We start from the raw sequence: 16996 nt of genomic DNA, 5'->3' as shown, positions 1-16996 counted from the left end.
TATTAGAACAGATGCAGACAGACCCTGGTGGTCTTCGGCCACCTTGAGAGATGTAGGGCTTCAGGTGAGTTGCTGCCTCCCGGCAAGCCTGCTCTAAATTTTTTGCATTGCTAGAAATGTCCTATAGTTTTGAATTAGGGACCACGCTTAGCAGAGGTGCCTTGATGTGGCAGCCTGACTTCTCATACAGTATATATGTATTTCCAATGTTTGCAACAAAAACCTACATTAATGCTTGACTAGCTAGGCAGCGTGCTGGGTAAGTTCATTTTTTTTGGATTTCTTTAGTATCACTGATCCGGTACATTGAAACTTTGCAGAAAGTCACAAGATAAGACGCTGCAATGAGGGGCTGATTTGTGTCAGGAATTGAACAACACAGGCACCAGGATTTACATCACACAATTGTGTCATCTGTGAGCTGGCATCTCAGCCCAGTATATAGATGCTGGCCCTGGTTAAAATCTGAAATGATTTAGCGCCATACTGCTAATCTGAAAAGTAGATGAAGGCTTTGGGGGGGAATACTGCGATTTCTGTAAGAAGTAATAAATACAAATATATCTGATGCTAGGTCCAAAGTTGAAGAGAGTGAGCGTAAACCAATAGGAACCAAATCAAAAGTTGACTTTCCCTGTTCTGATCACCCTAAACTGGTAAAATTATAAAGTGATTGGCTTCTGTGGGTTACCATGCTTAGAGCATCACTGCTGTTCCTTATGTTGCTTTAATAAATAAGCCTTTGCTGTACTCCAGATGCAAGGTAGGTGAAAACCCTACAGCTTGCTAATTATAACGGGAATCCATCCACACAGCTAAGAGATTGTCAGGCTGTCATGTGGAATTTCTCCCGCTAACGTGCATTGTTCCTGATCTCAGGATCTTGTCAAAGCATGTGGCACAGAATAGAACCTACGTATTCTTAACCAAGCAAAGCTTCCAGGATTAAACGCAGCATTGGATGGCGGCACACGTCACTCCCTCAGCAAGAGGTGCAACTTTGCAAAGGCGCAGATTGAATCTTATCACCTCATTTTTCATACATAAAACAAAGAAATAAAAACTAGACTGGGCTAGATATGAGCAAAGAAAGTAAAACTGTTGTCAAATGAATAGCAATGAATAAACAAATATAACATTGTTATAGATTGTTTGAATATCTTAAAGCAGAGAGTGTAACTAAGTGTGTAGGGGTTCATAGGAAAAAAACCCAGGACCCTGCATTCACTATATCTGGTCTCCCACAGTACACAGAACATAGAAATGCAATTATTTTAGTAAATATAAGCTGCTGAATACATTCTCTTATCAGAAGTATATAGCAGTCTTGTGACTTCTATCAGTGCCTAGTTAAAGCTTGTAGGAGAAGTTTTCATTCTCCTCTGATTGTCCTATGAAGCTGCATGACTCCTGAACTTCTGTCTGGACAGTGCTAATTGGCCCTCTGCTGATCACATGTACTCTTCCAAGGAAAAAAAAAAAGCTTTCTAGCAATACATACCAAACTGAGCATGTGCAGAGTGACTCAAAAGGCTCTGCCTTATTAGGAGATGGATTGGGGACCGTGGAAGAAGGTAAGGATCAGAGAAGACAGGATAAAACAGCCTTTTTACACAAAGTGAAGTATTGATAACTTAGGCTCCACAGTGAGTATAACAAGCATGCTTTACTGCATATACACATTGATTTTACTGTTGTGGGTTTAATAACTCTTTAAAGCCCAAATAAACCTTTTTTTTTATTTATTACTGATATGTAGTCTGACTTTTACTTTTTGACCTTCTACATGCTGCCACAGTGGTTAAAATACTCTGTGTTGGCAGCACATAGGAAAGAATATATACCAGTACTGATGATTTGAGTAGGACTATTGACTGGACTGTAGACTAATTTTACTGTTATGGGGTTAGTAACACTTTAAGTACAGTAAAAAATCACAAGGGTTCCTTTGGGTTTAGGGAGACCCAAAACCTCTACTCCATCTCAAATGTAGTCTCTTTACTTTTACTGTTTTACTTTATTTACTTTTATAGCATTCTTAACCACTTTACCGCTGAGTACCGTAGTACTACTGCGGCAAAGTGGCTCGTTATCGTCTGACCACGTAGACCTACGTCGTCAGACTCCTCCCCCTGTAGGCGGGAGTCGGGCCGCTGCTCTGCCCCGATCGTCGGGGAATCCAGTTTGGAGATCCGCCCGCCTGTGTAAACAGAGCGGGCGGATCTCCTAAGTGACAGGGAGTGACAGATCGGAGTGTTCAGCATAGCTGGACATCCGATCTGTCCCTGGCTCACTCAGTCACCTCCCCCCCCCACACGTTAGTAAGTACCAGGCATACATTAACCCCTCCCTCTCCAATAAAATTAACCCCTTCCCTGCCAGTGTCATTTTTACAGTAACAGTGCATATATATAGCACTGATTACTGCAGTAATGTCACTGGTACCCCCAAAAGTGTCAAAAATGTCAGTCAAGGGTCCGATCTGTCCGCCGCAATGTCGCAGTCCCGCAAAAAAAAAAATCGCAGATCGCCGCCATTACGCGTTAAAAAAAAACACCAAAAATGACAGATATCTTTCCCATAGTTAGTAAACGCAATAACTTTTGCGCAAACCAATCAAAATACGCTTATTGCGATTTTTTTTACCAAACATGGGTAGCAGAAAACAAATTGGCCAAAAATTTTAAAAAAATTGGTTTTTACATCTTTTTTGGGGGGAATTTCATATAAAAAAAATGTTAAAAATATTGTTATTTTTTTCAAAATAAACGCTCTTTTTTTGTTTATAGCGCAAAAAGTAAAAATCGCACAGGTGATCAAATACCACCAAAAGAAAGCTCTGTTTGTGGGAAAAAAAGGACATAAATTTCGTTTGGGTACGCCGTTGCATGACCGCGCAATTGTCAGTTAAAGTCGCACAGCGTCGAATCGCAAAAAGTGGCCCAGACGTAAGACAGCAAAATGCTCTAGTAGTAAAGTGGTTAAAGAGGTTCCCAAATTATACAAACACTACATTTATCTGTATTTATCAAATGCAGTTTGCACCTGCATAATGTACTGTGCAGCCAGACAATGCTGGGACCCCAGTATTTGCATGCACTGACACATCTATATGCTCTTGTGTTGAAGCTAGAAGAACTTATCAGAGTTTGACTTCGAAAGACTGATTCTAGCTACAGTACTGTATAGCAATCCTAGTTAATGATATCTGCTGAGGCTATTTTAGCCTCAGTTATTGGTTAGTGATTTAAAGGTATCTAAACCAGACTAGCAAGGCTAGCTAAATTACATTTTCAGGAGAAACCAATCAATGGCTCATACCTTTCTAATGATAGGTATAACTTAAGCTTCATTTGCTTAAAATGGAAGAAAATGTAAAACAAAGGGTTGAACAGAAAAATGACATACATGCCAAATACCTGCTTTTCTTTTGCTGAGTGAGAAACTTTATATGCATTAAATGTTATCAGCAGCTCCCTTGCATAATGTAATGTAACTGTCATTTCAGCTTTACCGATCCTTTTCGTCCGCAGGCTGAATGATTTCCTGCAGGTCACAGAACTCTATTAATGTGGCGACAATTAGTGACAATTTTCAGAGGTTTAATTTTCCCATGCCGAAACAAAACTGTCAGGCAGGAAAAAATAGCAGGCCAAATGTTTGGCAATCTGCAAGCTGTGGGGAGGGAAAGTTGTTGCTTTAAATTAACAAGGAATGGAATAATTAGAAAAAGCTATTTTTAGGGGTAATGAAGACAGCGCCAGCAAGGAATGCGCGACAGCAAGAATATACCGTATCCAGCTGGTCACTTGGAAAAGTTACAAATAGACTTAGAAATGTATGCTAGTGCTTTTAAAAGAAAGGATACCTGTCTTGGATCAACACTGATTCATTTCATTTTTAGGCCAAGATTTTGGTGCTGACAGTTTGCCACAAGCTTTACATTTTCATCATAAGGGAAACTTTGCCACTTCTATTGTTGTGGTAAATATTATGCCTGAGGTGTGGGAACAGTGTAAGCATCCCAGTTCAGGTTAACAGTTCAGGGGTTAGGTAAAGGGTTAAAGCGGAGTTCCGGGCACAAAAAAGATTTTTTTTTTTTGTGCCCCTCCGCTAGGTATGCCGCACCTGAAAAGGAATTGGATAGTTATTTTTTTTTTTTTTGTTTACTCACCTTTTTATTGACGATCGTAAATACTCACCTATGACAGCGCCGCGGCTCACCCCGTCACTTCCTGCCTCGCGATGATTCCTGGGAGCTAAACGTCATAGCTCCCAGGAATCAATGCGCCGCACCGGCCCCGCTCGTCATTTCCGGGCGACGCCGCATTCCCCTGCTAAACAGCTTCTGGGCATGCCCAGAAGCTGTTTAGGAATGCGGCGCCGCACCGGAAGTGACGAGAGGGGCCGGTGCAGCGCATTCTGGGACACGAAGACGCGGAAGAAGACGGAGAAGAGGACCGCGCCGGCTTCAGCTGCCCACAACCGAGATGGAAACGCTGTGGAAGAAAACTTCTAAGTAAGTATTTCTTCTAAAAGGTAAGTGCGAACCGGGACAGATCAGAGGCTAGCCATTGTGGAATGTGCTAGCCCTGACTGTCCCGGGGGTATGTTAAAAAAAAAAACGATTCTCTGCCCGGAACTCCGCTTTAAAGAGAAAGTATAGTGTTTTATCAGTGAGTGCATTTTTTCAGATATTATTGCAGTGTTTAATGTAAATGTTACATTTTTAGAGGTTTGCTATTTTATTTTGGTTATAATATAAAATGTGCTATAATATATACCAGTGGTCTCCAAACTGTGGCCTGGGGGCCAGATGCGGCCCGCTGCTTGCCTTTATCCGGCCCATGGGACACTTTTTCTCCATCTGATACCGATGATAGGGCATCATTCCTCCCAATGACACCATTAATGGGGTTTTATTCCTCCCACTCATACCAACAATGAGTCACTAATCCTCCCATTAAAACCAATGATGGGGCATGGTTTACTTCCACTGACACTAGAGCATTTTCTAATCCTACTGGCCACATTCCGACCCCCCTAAAGCCTGAAGGACAGCAAACTGGCCCTTAGTTTAGAAAGTTTGAAGACCCCTGATATAAGCTGTACATATTTGTTGATAAGCCACCAGAGGCAAGATAGAGCTACCATTACAATGTCTCTGTCAATGACCTGTGAAATATCAGTCACATTCTATTGTAGTTTATAATAATTTGAGATGAATCAACCACTTAGCGAATCAAAACAAGTATGTATACATATTCACCATGGTCTGCTATGGTTATTGTTTTTGCAGCCCATTCATTATGGAGAATGGGTTCCCAGCTTAATAAATCTCTAAGAGGTAGAAAGAAAAGAAGACATGCATCTAGGATTCCTTATATAGATGACTGACAGCTCTGTTAGGATTGAGGGATTATAGGGTGATTTCCCATCCTTGGGTCATCCCTGCTTACTGTGTATTCATACATATGCAATGAGCCCATAATGTGCCCCCAATTTTAAATAAGCAGCCCCCACGCCCCCTCAAACACACACACAAAGTCATACTCTCCCAGACCCCTGGTTCCACATACCACATCATGGTGTGGGGGGAAGTCAAATGTATACTCTTTCTCCAGAAGTGTGCTGTATGTGTAATCCTTGTGTGGCTGAACACCATATGCTCCATAATAATCATAATCTCGAACCTACAGAGAAATAAAACATATTAAAGGATGACTTAAAAAAGAAATCAAAGCATTAGCTGCTTATATAATTACTACATTATTATAGATTAATAAGAATATTTGGGAAAAATCTTTCTGGGATAAAACACTGATTGTGTTGTTATGTCGTTCCTCTGGCTCTGATAGTCATTCACATGTAGAACAATTCAAAATGCAGATGTGTGAGGCGGCCTCTCCCCATCCTCAGTATGTCAAAATTGAATTTAAACAAAAAAAAGTCTATGCTTCAGTGAACCATTAAGTGTTCTCCTTCCTGTGCTTCGTGCAGCCATGAAAATGTATAGGTGAAGCTGGGCCCAGACACAGCAGGATGGCCAAAAGTTATATCTGGTTTAAGATATCTGCCTAATTGCATCTTAACTTAGATACAAAGGAGTTGATTTACTAAAGGCAAACAGACAGTGCACGTTTGCAAGTGTAGTTGCACTCTGCAAAGCAATTTGCTCCAGAGCTTAGTAAACTAAGTGAAGCTTCACTTTGAAAGGAATACACAATCACACGCAAGGAAATAAAAATATACAGTATTTTTACTTGCACATGACTGAATGATGGACGTCAACAGAGACTGAACTTTGCTGACCTAGTTTGGAGACCCCTGCTTTAGACCAGCGGAGTCCATTTTAATGTGATCATCGCAATCAGATGGCTGTAGGATTTACTGCTGGCAGTGGACTTCTGGCAGTGGACTCCTCCTTCCACGCTTCTAGCACCGATCAGAAAATTCACAGTATAATCTGACTGGTTGTTAGAGATAAAATAGCCTATAAATTGCCCAGTACACACGGGCTGAATGTTGGCCAGCATTGGGCCGGTTGAATAGAAACCGACCGACATTCGGCCCATGTGTATGGCAGCCAGTCCAACAGAAGCGCATGACCAAAAAAGGTCTGGTGATCGACCAATGGCTGAGAGCGCTGACCGGAGTTTTCTGGCTGGGGGAGCTGTCCCCTGCAAGAATACAATAGAACAGCAGGGGAGATCGTTGTACTAACATCAGATTATTAGTAGAGCGGCTCCGACCTAAGCTGTCAGTTTTTTTTTGTTCAACCCGCTGGATTGAGTGAAAAAAACTAGTGGTATTTACTAGGCTTAAGCCTTGCAGTGCTTCAGCTTTGCAGCTGAAAATAACAGATTCTAAAAAAGATATGGCCAACAGTTATAAGTTCCAGGTTTGAGTAATTGGCACTGTTGCTCTAAACCTGTATCCCACAGAGAACAATAGGAGCAAATGGACCACAAACACAGATCAGTGGGACTGTGCTATGATTACATCTTCTATCTTGGCATTCAACTTCCAAGCCATTATCTGTGAGCAGTAAAACACAGCAGATGGCGGTGCACCAGACATTTATTAACAGAAAAGCACCAAAATTATCTCCATATTCATGTACAACCATTACTGTAGCTTGCCCCTTTTTTCTGAGCTGCCTTTTAAAATAAACCCACAAAAGAGCTGTTAACTTACTGGAGCCAACCCTTCTCTGTAAAACCATCCTGGCCTCTCCCAGCCGTGGCGCTCCTGGAATACGCAGCCCTGATGCAGCAGCTCCTGTGGGGATCACAATGTACAGAATGTTACTTGGAATTCTATTGAGATAAAGAATAAAATGGCTAAAGGTCAGGCAAGGTTAATCCAGACGGCAGAAAAGGCATCTGTCTTGGGTACTTCAGAGGAAAGAAATAGCAGCTAGGGCCACGGTCCCACCATTCCCGTCTCCCAATGCAATCTGCAGGACTGGGTTGCTACTTTAACAGCCTTAACCGGCTCTTTGTATCAGGAAGGACAACTCTTTACTTAAGACTATTTTACCATCAATGAGCAATAAATAAAAAAACACCTTGTGACTTTATTAGAATATTGTATGGCCATGCGACTCAGTTAACAAGCACACATACCCACACCCAACACCAAACCCAACATTTAGGATGTAAGCAATTTTCGTGATGAAAAAACATTTTATTGTTTATGGATTTTTCATGTCTCTAACAGCCCGAAATATAAAAGAATTCTAAAAATCAAGATCTACATGTGATCATTGCTCATGCACAGCTGAGCAACTAAAAACACAAATTCTCAGCTTTTCATACAGAAGGACCTTTCCACATTCTGCTTCTTATAAACGTTCAGCTTTTCTTCAGTGTGATTTAAAGAAAGAGGTGGACACAGTCAACTTTTTCAGGGTGTCATGTTTTTACAAAGAATGCTTTCCCACACTAAGAAACTTAGGTAGAAGAGGTACTTGTTGAATTTGGTGATTATAACAGTTCATCAAAGCAACTGTGAACGCTATCTGATCCTGATCCTCCACCCGGGTCTCTCAGTATCCATCAGCGGCCGCCTACAATCAGACGATCCAGCCGTCTGTGGAATAAGATGTAAAGACTCATCCCAAGACCGTGAGCCTCTATAAAACCTGCCTATTTTCCAACTACCTCTGGCCCTGATAAGCAGATTTTCAGCAATGATACATTCCCTGGTGGGGGACCTCCTGGATCTGTTTATTACCATATGTGACAACTAGCAAATCTTTGTGTCTCCCATGTTCGCCGGTGAGAGGATTTGATGGTTGTACACAGTGATCTGTGATCCTTGTGAGCCTAGTAAACCAGAATGAGCATTGTGTGTATACATTAAAACCCTCCTGATGAAGTGGTCCGCCACGAAACATGTTGAGGTAGAGGTAGACACACCTCGAAATTTGGAAATCCACACTTCTTTGGATCACCAAAACTATATGTATGCTCATATAACTGTTCACTGGCTCTGATACAGCACTTTGTCTTTTTCATTTATATTTTTTCCTTGTTGGATTGTTTTTAACACTGTATATGTAATAAAATTGTTATATTTTACCTTTTGACTAATTGATTAGTACTGTACCGTGAAAGTCCCACAACACCATTTCCCCCTTCCCTTTTCCCTCTCCCTTCTCCCTTCCTTCTCCCTATTGACCATACTGGGAGGTTGGTCTTAGGTCGTTTTCCACATTCCATGTACAAAGCAACTGGAAACTATGATTTCGGGTAAATTTATTTTTTGTGATTTTTTAATTTTTATAGAGTATGATAACAGTTGGGTGTCAGGGCTTGAAACGTCTTTTACTTCCATTGCAAAAACGGTGTTCAGACATTACTGTGTGGTCATAAACACAGTGTGGAAGAACAATATTTTAACACATTGTAATATAGTGTATCTCTGATCAAACAGATGTCAAAGGAGGGACATGGCCATGGGCGTCCGCAGAACTTTTTTCAGGGGGGGCATCATTTTAAGGTCACCCATGCTCTGCCCCCTATTCGATAATGTCATGAAGGTGAAGTCAGTCACTGTGCGAGCATCGACTCACGAGTATTTATTTTTAAAGGGGAAACGGCTGAATTTATTTTCAAAGCATTTGTTAACCTCAAAAATGTTCCCTTAAAGCATGTTATACAGCACAATGCTTATGCTGTGTAGTTTGACCCCCTTCTATCACCTAAAATACCTGGCTGATCCTGCCTGGCTATGTCCTCCCCTCTGTAAATTGACCACAGTATACCTTGGCTGCTGAGCCCTGACACCGTGGTCAGTCTACGTGCCTCCATCATCCGCAGCCCTCCTGTCCTCTCTCCCCCCTCCTTCTCTGCCTGTCTGCTCCTGTGTCAGTGCCCGCATCCTCCCCTCCTACTGCTGTAGTTACATTTAAAGTTTCATATACTGTCTACAGTCTGTAAAATAGGCTGTTCATTACCAGTTTTTGGAGTGCCGATCGCCGCTCATGTGACCAGACACTTCTCACCTCCTCTCGGCCTCTCCTCCTCCCCTCAGGACTGACGTAAGTGGGGAATCTTCGGCCCCGCCCGCTGCAGGCAGCTGTCAGACAGGAAGAGGAGAGAGTCGGCAGGTCACCTGAACGGCAATCAGCGCTCCAAAAACTGGTAAAGAACTTTTTTTTTTTTTAAAACTCAAACACTGACACAGGCACACGGGCACAAACGATTATTAACCACTTGCCGACCGCCGCACGACTATCTACGGCGGCGGTCAGCCCCTCACAGGCAAAGTGACGTAGGTCTACGTCGCTCGCCTGTGAGGGTTTAGGGAGCGAGCGCGCGCCGCCGGAGGCGCGCTCCCGCTCCCGCGTGGTCACGGACCCCCCCGCGCGTGTGACCGGCGGACCCGATCGCCGCCGGCCACTCTGCGATCGGCGGGGGAGAGGGAGATAGTCAGGCAGCTTGTGTAAACAAGCTGCCTGTCATTCTCCTCTCTGTATGAGAGCTGATCACATGGATCTACTATGTAGATCCATTGATCACTCTGCATACAGTTGAAGCCACAGCCAATCACAGTTAGAATCACGCCCCTAGGGACACACACAGCCCCTCCCTCTCAAATAAAGTTAACCCCTTCACTACCAGTGCATTTTTACAGTAACAGTGCATATGTATAGCACTGATTACTGTAGAAATGTCACTGGTAACCCCAAAAGTGTCAAAAATGTCAGTCAAGGGTCCGATCTGTCCGCCGCAATGTCGCAGTACCGCAAAAAAAATCGCAGATCGCCGCCATTACGCGTTAAAAAAAAAAACAACAAAAATGACAAAAATCTTTCCCTTTGTTAGTAAACGCAATAACTTTTGCGCAAACCAATCAAAATACGCTTTTTGCGATTTTTTTTACCAAACATAGGTAGCATAAAACAAATTGGCCGAAAATATTAAAAAATTTTGATTTTTACATTTTTTTTTGGGGGAATTTCATATAAAAAAAAGGGAAAAATATTGCTATTTTTGCAAAATTTACGCTCTTTTTTTGTTTATAGCGCGTGATCAAAAAATCGCACAGGTGATCAAATACCACCAAAAGAAAGCTCTGTTTGTGGGAAAAAAAGGACGCCAAATTCGTTTCGGTACAGCGTCGCACGACCGCGCAATTGTCCGTTAAAGTCACGCAGTGCCGAATCGCAAAATGCCCTCTGGTCGTTTAGCAGCCAAATCCTCCGGGGCTTAAGTGGTTAAACAGACCAGACTGGATGGTATAAAGTGGCTTAACAACCACTTTAAAAGGGAAGTTGCCCCCCTTTGCGGACACCCATGGACATGGCACACTGGGCTCTCAATCAAATTGCGCCCTGGATGATCAGATTTTCATTTCTAGATTGTATTTCAATTATTTCTAAGCTACTTTTAATAATTTGAAACTTACTTTGTGAAGATCCCCACACTTTTACTTCCTTGAATTCTGTGACATGTATTCACTATACTAGAGCTGCATGATTAATCATTCGCGAATCGCGATTTCGATTCACCCCCTATGCGATCTCAATCACGAATAGCGGCAATTCTGAGTGGTGGTAGGGGAAGCCGCTGACTGCGGCGGAGCCAGCCTGGAACGCAAATGGTGCCGCCGCCGCTGATACAGGAACTGACATCAGCAGTGAGAGACAACGTGATGCCACTGCATCCACAGGAATGACAGAGGCTTCCTTCTGAGACATGAAAACCAATTTGATGCAGTTTGCGGCAAATGGTCTGAGCACTGAAATGCTGACTCCCCCACCCCTTCAGCCTCTGCAGCAATGCTGGAAGCACTCATACGTCTATTTTCCAAAGACAACCTCTGGATATGACGCTGAGCACGGGCCCTCAACTTCTTTGGTCGATCATGGCGAGACCTGTTCTGAGTGGAACTTGACCTGTGAAACCACTGTATGGTCTTGACCACTGTGCTGCAGCTCAGTTTCAGGGTCTTGGCAACCTTCTTATAGCCTAGGCCATATTTATGTAGAGCAACAATTCTTTTTTTCAGATCCTCAGAGAGTTCTTTGCCATGAGATGCAATGTTGAACTTCCAGTGACCAGTATGAGAGAGTGAGAGCGATAACACCAAATGTAACACACCTGCTCCCCATTCACACCTGAGATCTTGTAACACTAGCAAGTCACATGACACCGGGAAGGGAAAATGGCTATTTGGGCCCAATTTGGACATTTTCACTTAGGGGTGTACTCACTAGGACGGCCACCGTGTCCTTAACAACCGATGAGTCATCAGCTGTCAGCGGGGGTTCTGGGCTGACAGCTGAATGTAAAAAAAAGAATTGCCGGCAAAAGCATTTGTGGAAAAAAAAACGGCGTGGGGACCCCCTTCGATCCATAGCAGAAAACAGAAATAGAAATAAAATGCTAGCGCTCAAGATATAAAAATTATAATATCAGAGGCACATAAAGTTAATTACAATATCCATTTAAAATCAAGGTGACTTGTAAGGCTGTGGATGGTCAATATACCCTAGGGCACAGAACTCCTCTAGAGTGAAGTCGACTCTGGATATAGCATAAAAAGGAAGACAGAAGAGGCCCTTCAGGTCTGGCATGGATTTGAAGGGGGACCCAAGGCAAAAAAAAAAAAATGGCGTGTGCCCCCCCCCTCCCAAATACATACCAGACCCTTACATGAGCATGCATCCCTACACCCCAAAGCACCTTGTCCCCATGTTGATGGTTGGGGACAAGGGCATTTTCCCCAAAACCCTGGGATGTGGTTGTAGAGGGTGGCGGACAGGGGGCTTATCAGAATCTGTAAGCCCCCTTTAACAAAGGGATCCCCAGATCCTGCCCCCTCCCCTTATGGTAATGAGTATGGGGTACATGGGGCACCCCTACTCACTCACCCAAAAAACACAAACACAGTTTTTGACAATTCCTTTATTAAAAATCCAAAAATAATGTCCCCTGATGTAGATCCATCATCAATCATGCCACCCGCCTGACCTTCAAACCCGAAAAAATAAAAAGCTCTGCACTCGTTAAAGGCTAGGCTAACCGACTGTCTGCTTCTCCATCTGGCATTTTTTCGAAATAGGTAAAGGACGGCGCCACCCAATGACATCACCTTTTGGCCCCACCCCTTGTGACTTCAGACCCCTCCTGCCCCAAAGCACCCCCTTCATGTTATGTGCATGCAGCCTGGTACAGTTCAGGAGGGGCGCGCGCATGTCCCCCTCCCTTTCCTGCCGGGCTGCATGCTCGAATAAGGGCCTGCTATGGATCTGGGGAGGGACCCCACACTTTTTTTTTGTTCACAGTTTCCCGGCCCACTCCATGGCAACCAGCTATAGAAAGTGTTTTTAAAGGGAAAAAAAAAAACACAAAATGCATCAAAAACGCAACACTTGCGTTTCTGACGCGACTCCATTGAAGTCCATTACAAGCAAAATGCAATCTGCTGCAGGAAAAAAAAATCCCCAACCCTTTCCAAAAATACACCAGCTGAAAAACGCATAAATGTAAATATGTACCATACAAAACCATGTTAAATGGACTGTAGTGCGTTTCTTTAAAATGCAAAACGCACCAAAAAGTGCATAGGTGTGAACGTAGGGTAAATCCCTAAGGTTTCTTGGCTGTCGCTTGACAACTCGAAGTTTCAGCTCCCTCCATAAATTTTCAATAGGAATAAGGTCTGGAGACTGGCTAGGCCACTCCATGACCTTAATGTGCTAATTGTTGAGTCACTCCTTTGTTGCCCTGGCAGTATGTTATGGGTCATTTTCATGCTGGAAGACCCAATCCATGAACCATCTTCAGTATTCTAGCTGTGGGAAGAAGATTCTCATCAAAGATCTTACAATACATGGCACCCGACCACTGACCCCTCAATGTGGCAAAGTCGACCTGTACCATTAGCAGAGAAACAGCCCCAAACCATAATGTTTCCACCTCCGTGCTTGGCTATAGGGATGGTGTTCTTAGGGTCATAGTCAGCATTTTTCTTCCTCCAAGAGCCTAATTTCGGTCTCATCTGACCACAGCAATTTCTCCCAATCCTTCTCTGAATCATTTATATGTTCATTGGCAAACTTCAGATGGGCCTGTACATTTGCCTTTTAGTGGAGGTGAACCTTGCCGGCGCTGCAGGATTTCAATCCATGGCGGCATATTCTGTTACCAATGGTTTGTTTGGTGACTGTGGTTCCAACTGCCTTGAGATCATTCACAAGCTCCTGCCATGTAGTTCTGAGCTGATCCCTCAATTTTCTCATGATTATCCTTACCCCCGTGAGGCAAAATCTTGCATGAAGCTCCAGACCGAGGGTGATTGATGTTTTTTTTCTTAGTTCTTCCATTTGCGAATAATTACTCCAACAGTTGTCTCCTTCTCATCAAGGTTCTTGCTGATGGTCTTGAAGCCCATTCCAGCCTTGTGCAGGTCTACAACTGTGTCCCTGACATCCTTTGACAGCTCTTTGGCCTTGCCCATGATGGTGCAGTTTGAATGGAAGAAAGAGATTCTGTGGACAGGTGTCTTTCAAACACATAATGAGTTGTCGTTAGGAGCACCTTCTTAAATTGACAGGACTTAATCTGTGTACCACATGAGCACATTCTGTAGCCAGTCTGTGGTAGCCAGAATTATTGTTGGTTGGTAGGGAAATACTTATTTTACTCACTGAACTGCAACTCAATTTAAATCATTTGTATCATGTGTTTTTTTCAAAAGTGATAGAGACGAAGTCCGATCTGCTGAGTCACTTGCTGACATCACTTTAGAACAGTGGTCCCCAACCTGTGGCCATTTGTGGCTTTTATCTTTCCCTTGGGGCACTATTCCTCCCACTGATACATGGCACTATTCTCCCACTGACACCAATAATGGGACACTATTCCTTCCACTGACACCAATGATGGGGCACTATTTCTTGCACTGACACCAATGATGGGGCACTATTCTGCCCACTCACTATTCTGCCCACTGATACAAATGAAGGGGCATTATTCCTTCCACTGATACCAATGATGGGGCACTATTCTTTCCACTGACACCAATAATGGGGCACTATTCTTCCCATTAACACCAATGATGGGGCACTATTCCTTCCACTGATACCAATGATGGGGCACTATTCTTTCCACTGACACCAATAATGGGGCACTATTCTTCCCACTGACACCAATGATGGGGCACTATTCCTTCCACTGATACCAATGATGGGGCATTAATCCTTCCACTAATACCAATGATGGGGCACTATTCCTTCCACGAATACCAATGATGGGGCAGTATCCCACATGGAAGAAAAATATATTTTAAAAAAGCATTTTTAATTTACTTTTCCCAAATATATTGGAAATATATTTGAAATGCTACAATTTTGGCCATATTCAATATATTTCTAAAATATTTTCCCTAAATATATTGGAAATATATTTTTCTTCCATATGGGATTCTTCACACTGACACCAATGATGGGGCACTATTCTTCACACTGACACCAATGATGGGGCATTATTCCTTCCCAATGATGGGGCACTATTCTTTCCACTGACACCAATGAGGAGAAACTAATCTTTCCTGTGATACCAACAATGGGACATTATTTTCCTACTAATGCCAATGATGGGGCATTGTTTACTCCCATTGATGCCAGAGCATTTTCTAATTACACTGGCCACAGTCTGGCCCCCTCAAAGTCAGAAGGTCAGTAAACTGTTCGTTTGTTAAGAAAATATGGAGACCCCTGATATACAATAAAAAAACCACAGCACCAACTGGAATTCAACACAGAGATATCTCTAATCAGGTGATTTACAACACATTTAGATATGCTTGCCGCGTTGTGGTGCGTTAACAAACATGCGTTGACACATGTCATAACGTGCGTTAATGTGCATTAATGTGTGTTGCATTAAGGTAGCCCATTTATTTAACACACCCCAAACCAGACCTATACTATTTTTTTCTCTCGACACAACGCATTACAATGCACAGTAGTGTATGCGGTGCGGGTCAACACAGCAGCATTGAGGGTGCATTGGTTACGTACGTTGGGTGGCATTCAAAATAAATGGCACTGCTATCCACCTGAATGCATGTGTTGCGGTAACCACAATACAACAATGTGAATGAGCTCTTTATGTTTACACCCATTAACATTTTTTTTTAGTTTTGGATAGAGTGAAGAAGAGTAAAGCTGGACACACACTATACAATCCTCTTTAGATTTTGTCCTTTAACTTTACCAAAACCATATAATAGAAGGTCAAACCTAAACACTTTAAATTTTTATGCAATTAGGCAGGCCCTCGCACTACATCCTGTAGTTGAGGGTAAATCTAAAGGAAAACTAACAACAAAATTGTATAGTGTGTATGGTTTATACTGCCATGTGGAGAGATACCCCCCCCCCCCCCCCACACTTAAAATCAAGGTGACAATGGCTTCACTGGACAAGAATTGAGAAAAAAACTACAACAGGAACACAGACAGCAATAAGGAGATGACATGGTGGGCATATTGATTTTTGTCTATGCTGCTAGTGATATTACCCCACTTCCTGTCTCGTGAAACTGCTTTTACCAGGACAGTACCATCTCTCTAACAGAGTAACAAATAGCAGGTAAAACATGACAGTGAATGTACTCCTTCGCCATATTTCCCCATAAAAACTATTTTGATGGGACAATTACGATAACTCTTCAGCATCTACTACACTAAAATATGAGTTTTGTGTAGAATGACCCTTTATTATCCTTTTCTTATCCATGCAGTAAAACATTCTTTGGAGCCTACTGCAAATAAAGGACCACAAGCCCAACATCTCTCAACCAATATATATTTTTGTTCACTTTCTCTTCTTTACCTCATACAGAGGATCTTTCCTCATATTCCTTCCAGCCAGAGGCTCATCGTACAGAAAAACGACAGAGTAGTTTTTAGCGTAGGACTCGTGACTGCGTTCTCGCATCCAGCGGTTGTGATTGGTCAATGAATGATGGAATCTCCTGAAGAACGTAAATATAGAAGAAGTCATGTTTTCATATACCTGCCACATAACACAAGGATATCTACAAAATTTAGAATTTTGGCCCATCCTCATTGATGATACCTACTCTAAACTTTGACAAAGTACCTTCATCCGATTTTAGAACAGGTAATCCCACTGCAACCCTGATTTAAACTTTTAAAGAAACACAACTTATAGACAGATTTTATATATTTCAGTAGCTGAACTGAAAAAAGTAATGTCATGACTTTCGAAGGATTACATAAGTGAACTACAGTTCATTTAACATATTTGTCCAAATTGTTCTTTTATATGAACCCATAAAAATAATAAAATCAACCTTTTAGTGTGATTCATTCTAAATTGGTTTGTAAATCCTTTGTCTGTGTGCTCAGGCTGTACAATACAGTATCCTGCGCTCTCCAACAGAGTATCATTAATGGTAATTATCATTATTTATGACTGTAGCTTTCGTTGACTTCCAAACACCAAACAAAG

The 16996-nt window shown here is 42.5% G+C and overlaps 1 protein-coding gene across 2 annotated transcripts in view; it reads right to left on the bottom strand.

Moving 5' to 3' along the window:
- Window positions 1–16996, bottom strand: part of SARDH (sarcosine dehydrogenase) — a 164972-nt gene that overhangs the window by 72760 nt on the left and 75216 nt on the right. For both annotated transcript variants that reach the window (XM_082264400.1, XM_082264401.1), the window contains exons 11-13: window positions 16355–16496; window positions 7198–7281; window positions 5580–5693 (exon numbers count right to left, since the gene is read on the bottom strand). In XM_082264400.1, coding sequence (XP_082120526.1) covers window positions 5580–5693; window positions 7198–7281; window positions 16355–16496 — 340 coding nt within the window. The remainder of the gene's footprint in view (window positions 1–5579; window positions 5694–7197; window positions 7282–16354; window positions 16497–16996) is intronic.

The sequence above is a fragment of the Pelophylax lessonae genome (assembly GCF_965119305.1).
Source record: "Pelophylax lessonae genome assembly, chromosome: 7".
Lineage (NCBI taxonomy): Eukaryota > Metazoa > Chordata > Amphibia > Anura > Ranidae > Pelophylax > Pelophylax lessonae.
Note: the sequence above shows the minus strand (reverse complement) of the source record. Positions and strands in the feature narration are given on the sequence as shown.